The sequence below is a fragment of the Alosa alosa genome, chromosome 7 (assembly GCF_017589495.1).
Source record: "Alosa alosa isolate M-15738 ecotype Scorff River chromosome 7, AALO_Geno_1.1, whole genome shotgun sequence".
In the NCBI taxonomy this organism is placed as follows: Eukaryota; Metazoa; Chordata; class Actinopteri; order Clupeiformes; family Clupeidae; genus Alosa; species Alosa alosa.
In genome coordinates, this window is record NC_063195.1 from 15,531,393 (window position 1) to 15,538,892 (window position 7,500).

General features: G+C 40.1%; 1 protein-coding gene across 1 annotated transcript in view; it reads left to right on the forward strand.

The window, feature by feature from the left end:
* The window catches only part of LOC125298264 (adhesion G protein-coupled receptor E5-like), a 26,697-nt gene extending 22,540 nt beyond the window's left edge, over positions 1 to 4,157 (forward strand). Inside the window, exons 19-22 of the mRNA XM_048248967.1 lie at positions 251 to 409; positions 1,340 to 1,502; positions 1,784 to 1,882; positions 3,637 to 4,157. Coding sequence (XP_048104924.1) covers positions 251 to 409; positions 1,340 to 1,502; positions 1,784 to 1,882; positions 3,637 to 3,678 — 463 coding nt within the window. The 3' untranslated portion in view covers positions 3,679 to 4,157. The remainder of the gene's footprint in view (positions 1 to 250; positions 410 to 1,339; positions 1,503 to 1,783; positions 1,883 to 3,636) is intronic.
* The last annotated feature ends 3,343 nt before the right edge of the window (positions 4,158 to 7,500 follow it).

The following is a 7,500-nucleotide window of genomic DNA, read 5'->3' on the forward strand; positions in this document are numbered from 1 at the left end:
GTGTGTGTGTGTGTGTGTGCGTGTCTGCGTGCATGCGTGCATGCCTTTGAGTTTGCATTTGTGGGAAGTGTGACATGTATTCAAGCTCTTCCTCCTCTCTCTTTCTCTGTCGTCTCTATCGCCATCCCTCTCTCTCCATCCTTCTCTTTCTCTCTCCCTCTCTCCATCCTTCTCTCTCCCCCTCTCTCCATCCCTCTCTCCCTCCATCCCTCTCTCTCTCTCCCTCTCTCCATCCCTCCCTCTCTCTCAGCTGCTGGTTGTCTCTGCAACGTGGTTTCATCTGGGCGTTCTTCGGCCCTGTGTGCATCATCATCTTCCTCAATGCCTTCTTCCTAATCATCACACTCTGGAAGTTGGCTGAGAAGCTCACCAGCCTCAACCCGGACCTCTCCAACCTGCAGATGATCAAGTAAGTGTGTGTGTGTGTGTGTGTGTTTGGTGAGAGAGAGACAGAGGGGGAGAGAGAGAGATGGGAAAAATGCATGGAATGTATTCACAACACAAATAGCCCTCTGCAAAGTCATGAGAAATGGGATTGGGCCTTAATGTCTTAATGGAAACTTGAGGGAATCACTGTGTGTGTGAGTGTGAGAGAGAGAGAGAGAGACAGAGAGAGAGAGAGAGAGAGAGAGATTATTATCAGTAACAGACTCTTTTGGTTTGCCTGCCTGTGTGAGTGAGTGAGTGAGTGTGTGTGTGTGTGTGTGTGTGTTATCTACTGTAAATGAGACCCTTCCCCTATAAAAGTTTCCAGAAAGCATAGGCTGTGAAACGTGAAGTGTAAGTGAGAGTTCAACCGTTTCTGCTCAACAAGCACAGGAAGCAGAAAAGTGTGTTATTGCGTTGTAGTGTTGTGTTATGGTAACAGTTTTTTGTGGCTTGAAATATGACAAAGTACACATGAACCTCTGAAAGAACGGAAACATTGCTGCAGGACATGCACGCACGCACGCGCGCACACACACACACACACACACACACACACAGCTTCTTCTTGACTTTACTCTTGACTCATTTTCTACCCCACCCAAATGCACTTATATACAAATGTATATGTATATGCAAATGAACCTCTGAAAGAACGGAAACATTGCTGCAGGACACACACACACACACACACACACACACACACACACACACACAAATGTTTCTTCTTGACTTTACTCTTGACTCATTTTCTACCCCACCCAAATGCACTTATATACAAATATACAAATGTATATGTATATGCAAATATAACTATATATATATATATATATATATATATATATATATATATATATATATATATATATATATATATATATATGTTCTCTATCTCTTCTCTCTCTGCGTGCAGGGGTTTCACAATGACTGCGATGGCTCAGCTGTGTGTCCTGGGAGGCATGTGGATATTTGGCTGCTTCATGTTCCAGAGTGTGGCCATGGCCTACCTCTTCACCATCCTCAACAGCCTACAGGGGGCGCTCATCTTCCTTATGCACTGCCTCATGTCAAAACCTGTGAGTCACACACACACACACACACACACACACACACACACACACGAATCTATAATGGGAATAGACTAATCACATTCACACACACACACTTTTTTTTGTTTTGATTATCACAAGGTTTTGTCTAGGTTAAATGCAAATCAAACTAATTAAATTACACAACTAACAATACATGTCAAATAATTATTGATGTGAAACGTTTCCACTTATTATATGAAATATTAGTACTGTTTACAGTAAGACGTCTGAGATGTTTGTATCTTACACAACACTGCCCCCTGCAGGTGAGAGATGAGTATGCCAAGTTCCTGAGTGGCATCTTCACCCCAGAAAAGAGGAGATACCCAGAGTACACCTCCAATCCTTCCAGCAACAGCCAGCAGGTACGACTCTAATCCTTATCTACTGCATGTCTGACATCACAATTATAATTAATTACAGTGCATGAAAATGCACTGTACTGTTCTTCCTAGGCAACTTCTTCTTATTATTATTCCGCTTACCACTTTTTCCGTACGCAATTTCTCTGGAACAGTTTAACTTAGAAACTTCATTCAAACTTTGTAACGTAGGTCTTCAAACAGATCGGGTTGCTATGTCTTTTCAACTTTGAAACTTTTTACTTTTTAAACTATTAAAGAAAAACTTTTTAAAAATCCCCATAGACTTAACATTGCCGATTGTGACATCATATCGGCCGTTAAGCAATTAGAATCCTATGGCAGGTGTTCAGGCCACCTGGATCAACTGCCAGTCTCAGGCTTTAAGCATACAAACTGGCCCTATTAAGACTACACATCCTGTTCAACTGCTTCCTCTGCCAAAAACTGTTTAAAAATAAAAGTCCTCACTACAATATTTCACTATTAAACAATTTAACCCTTTAAACTACTGAACTTTTTAACTGTTCAGCCATTGTAACTGTTACTTGTCATCAACTATGACTCCTACCCACTGTAGCTAGTTAGCATGTTAGCATTGTTAACATGCTAGTTAGCATTTTTAGCAAAACTGCTAAAAATGAGTAGTTAAGTTAGCTAAGTAACATGGTTAGCATTGTTAGCATGCTAGTTAGCATAACTGCTAAAAATGATTAGCTAGGTTAGCTAAGTCACATGGTTAACATAGTTAGCATGTTAGCATTGCTAGCATAGTTAGCATGTTTAGCAAAACTGCTAGAAAACATTAGTTAAGTTAGGTAAGTAGCATTGCTAACATAGTTAGCATGTTTATCAAAACTGCTAGAAAACGTTAGCTAAGTTAGCTAAGTAACATGGTTAGCATGTTAGTATTGCTAACACTATTATAAACATTACATGTTACATGGTTAGCATAGTTAAAAATCTTAGCATAACTGCTAGCAAACATTAGAGCCATTCCAACTTTCAGTTATCGTCAAATATCTACCTATACACAGCCATTAAACTATTTGAAAATCAACATTCATTAAACTGCTAGAAAACGTTGGCTAAGTTAGCTAAGTAGCATGGTTAGCATGTTAGCATTGCTAGCACTGCTATAAAACATTAGCTAAGTAGCATGGTTAGCATAGTTAAAAATCTTAGCATAACTGCTAGCAAACATTAGAGCAATTCCAACTTTCAGTTATCATCAAATATCTACCTATACACAGCCATTAAACTATTTGAATATCAACATTCATTAAACTTCCAGTCTGTCAACAACTTTTAAACTATTTACCTTCAACCTTTAAACGGTCTACTTTTAAACTATCTATTAAACTATCATTAAACTATCTATTAAACTAGCTGTCTATCAACAACTTTTAAACTATCTACTGTCTATCAACAACTTTTAAACTATCTACATTCAGCTTTTAAACAGTCTACTTTTAAACTATCAACTTTTATTAAGCTATGCAACCACCATGTCTATCCTAGCATCACCGTAGTAACCATCTCTGTATTATCTGTTTTAACTATACATGATATTTTACATCACAACTTTAGCATTTTCATGCACTGGTAATTCCTTGGAATTTCATTTCTAGTTATGTTTGCCCTTTTTGTGACCGAAACAACATTAATTTCTCTGTATCTTCTGGAAAGTTTGATAAAAGAAAAAAGAAAAGAAATTGCAAGGACCTCTGACCGTAAAACGTGACCTTCTCTTGCAGCCTTTGAAGTCCAACTCAAGTACGGGGCAGTCACAACTATGAGACGACCTCGGACCTTCAGAAGATCCACAATGCTTTGCAAGCCCGGGACTCTTGCATTCTGAATATTGGCTGGTCTCCTTTTTTATGCCTCTTGTGTCCCCTCTCTCCCCAGCCAATAGGGTGACAATTCAAATCTGGACTTCCTGTGTCCAATCCAATCAGAACAAGTTGTGGCAGCTGTCTTCTTTTGTGTTTTGTCTCCACCAATGGGAGAACATCTACAGTGTATTTCCTATATTTTTATCAACCAATAGAAGAAGCTTTCCTTCTGCCATAGCCAAAGGCAGCTCAGGAGTTGGGAATACGAAGCCATTTCACAAGTAAGAGAAGGTGAAGAAAGGTTAGGATTCATGATGTGTCGGATCATGCGGTCTGTTCCATGTGCAGTATTTCAGTAGAAGTTGATTGGAAGTTTGCACTTTCTGACATTCCTAAAGAAAGCTGGTCCGTTTTTCTCTGATGTTTGGACCTGAAGCCAAGTGGTGGATCTGTCAAATGGGAGGTGCAGAAGTACACAAACACACACACACACACACGGAGAGAGAGAGTGCCCCAAAACACATTCATGTAGGACTGCAAAGGCAAGCCACCATGAGTCTGAATGCTTCTCTGCAGTATTAAAGTAGTGAAGCCAAAAATAATTCAGTGGAAATGCATGGATTCAGTTGCTTCCAGTAGCAGCAACTGGAATCCATGCATTTTCACAGAATTATTTTTGGAATCTGATCCCTTATCATACTTGTTCGTTCGTACTCGTCGCTTGACTTATCGTGACTAAATTCAAGATGGCGTCGAACGGTGAAATTCCTTAAGGTACTGTCTGTATAAATCGTCTTGTAAATAAACTACCAGTGCTTTTTCAAAGTTCTCTATGTCTCGTTTTAAATGTCAAGGCCCTCGGAAGTCTACCAATGAAGTATGGAGCTACTTTGAGCCTCGTAAATGGTGTAAAACAGTGATTTATTTGCATGGCTAGGCCGATGCCCGAGGCACCACAACGAAACACTGTGTTGGTAGCATTGGCTAACTAGCGCCAGATTTCTGAGTGCAGGGGACGAGCTGAGGTGAGCTATGAGACATACATTCACACTCGGTATCATGTTTTAACACACTTTAGGTCAAAATCACACCGGAATTATCCTTTAAAGAGGAGATGGCTGGAGGCGCTGTGGCACAACAGGCTGCAGTGCCCGCACCATGTAGCACAGGTTCCCACGGGGACCCAGGTTCGAATCTTACCTGCGGTCATGTCCCGATCCTACCCCATCTCTCTCTCTCTCCCACTCACTTCCTGTCAATCTTCACTGTCCTGTCGGAATAAAGGCTAAAAACACCCAAAAAAATATACTTAAAAAAAAGAGGAGATGCCTCCAGCCCCACAAGTGCAGGCAGTCACATTCAAAAGACTCTGGCAGATAAAGCTTAAATACGGCTCATATATGGATACTCCACTGTTTGCTACCATTAGCGCCATTTAGCATTGAATAGAGGATAATGGTAGTGTGTATAGTCTAAGTTTACACACTCACACTTACACTATTGTGTAAAAGTACAAGAGCACAATAGTTAAAGATTATGCAAAATGTATGTAAGCTAAGCTTGGCTCACCATAAAAACATACAATTAATATATTTCCTCATGTATTGAGGAATATTTCTGTATAGATACATTTTAGGTGAACCAATCTGAAGCTATTGTATCATATAAAAAAACAGTTTAGAGAGCAGCTATTTTGATACTGCACCAAGTCATATGAAACCGGTAGTAGGTGACCTACTGTGCAGTCAAATGAAATGCTAAACCATAGATCACTTTCTGCAGGACCTTCAGTGGCACCACTGTTTCTTTATCTCATTCAAAATCAGAGGAACTGATTAAGCAAATCTCCATGAAGATTTTATATGTATAAGCGCAAAATAACATGTTGCAAAATGTGTTCTGCCAATGTTCACAAGATGTTCCAACGTTTATATAACAATAACACCATCTAAGACATGTTATTTAGTGCTTGCTTACGCATAGGTTATAAAATTCCTTCCAACTAAAGAGTCATGCAAAAGGGTGTCATGCAGGATTCTATTCTATAGATAAGGTGTCATGCAGGATTCTATTCTATAGACAAGGTACTTAGGGATTCGTGACCAGATTGAGTCATTGTAGGCAGATGATGTTAGTGAACTGTGTCACATTTCACTGCCAGATTATATTGATGCATATTGAGTCAGTTTTAAGGTTTATTTATTTAGCAACATGAAGCACAACTGAGCTCTCTTTTATTTTCACAAAGGGTGGTTTGTGTTAGCCTCCTGTGTCATTTCTTATTTTTCTATAGAATGCTGCAAAGAACAGGAGTCTTACATGGACTGTTATTTTATATTTTAAAAAGACTTGCTTTATCTATTTGCACTTTTTTTTAAATATTATTGACACTATTTAATATGCAGATTCTGTCTTTAAGACTATGCATTGCTGATAAGACAGTGTTCTTTTAAGAGACTATTTTGTTCTATGTCTATATGAAAAGCTGTTGTGTACACTCCCATGTTTTCTATACACCTTTCTACTGGACTTCCTGGGGTGTTTTGGTACAGCATTGAGTCAATTAAAGATTTATAGTTCAGTGATCCTCAAGGCTAAAGTGTCATCCTTCTGTTTTACTTTAACTGTTTATAAGTATAAGTATATATGCTCTTTTGATCCCGTGAGGGAAATTTGGTCTCTGCATTTATCCCAATCCGTGATTTAGTGAAACACACTCAGCACACAGTGAATACGCAGTGAGGTGAAGCACACATTAATCCCGGCGCAGTGAGCTGCCTACAACAACAGCGGTGCTCGGGGAGCAGTGAGGGGTTAGGTGCCTTGCTCAAGGGCACTTCAGCCGTGCCTACTGGTCGGGGTTCGAACCGGCAACCCTCCGGTTCCAAGTCCAAGCACTATCTTTATCTGACATTTATCTCAGTACTGTATGTGTCTGTGTGTGTGTGCGTGTGTGTTTGGAGTGTGAAGATCTGGTGTGGGCTTAGTCATTATGAAAACTTCTGACGTCCACTTGAGTGACAGAGTGAGGCACATGCATTGTGTGGACTGAGGTCAACATATTGAGCTCCCTCCAATGTGGAGTCCAGCCCTGCTCTATGTAATACTGTGTTTCACCACATGGGGCGCTGTGGAGCTCCTGTCAGCAGAGATCAACAGACCCTGGCATGTGAGTGAGTGGCTGGAGTCACCATGGTGCATTCTCTGAGGCAGTGGAATGCTGAGAAAAGATATGATGCATTTCAATGTAATGCTTAAAAGTGGCATAACATGAACTCATTTTTGGCCCACAACCCTCCACATAGATTATTTTTTGCCCATTTAAAAGGGACGAATCTGAGCACCCCTGCTTTAAAAGGCATGATCTCCATTAGACATGGGCTCTCATTTAAAGGGACGAATCTGAGCACCCCTGCTTTAAAAGGCATAATCTCCATGAGACATGGGCTCTCATTTAATTAGATCTGAGCATAATCTCCATGGACATGGGCTCATTTAAAGGATCTAATCTGAATGCTTTAAAAGGCATAATCTCCATTAGACATGGGCTCTCATTTAAAGGGACGAATCTGAGCATAATCTCCATTAGACATGGGCTCTCATTTAAAGGGACGAATCTGAGCATAATCTCCATGAGACATGGGCTCTCATTTAAAGGGACGAATCTGAGCACCCCTGCTTTAAAAGGCATAATCTCCATGAGACATGGGCTCTCATTTAAAGGTATAATCTCCATTAGACATGGGCTCTCATTTAAAGGTATAATCTCCATGAGACATGGGC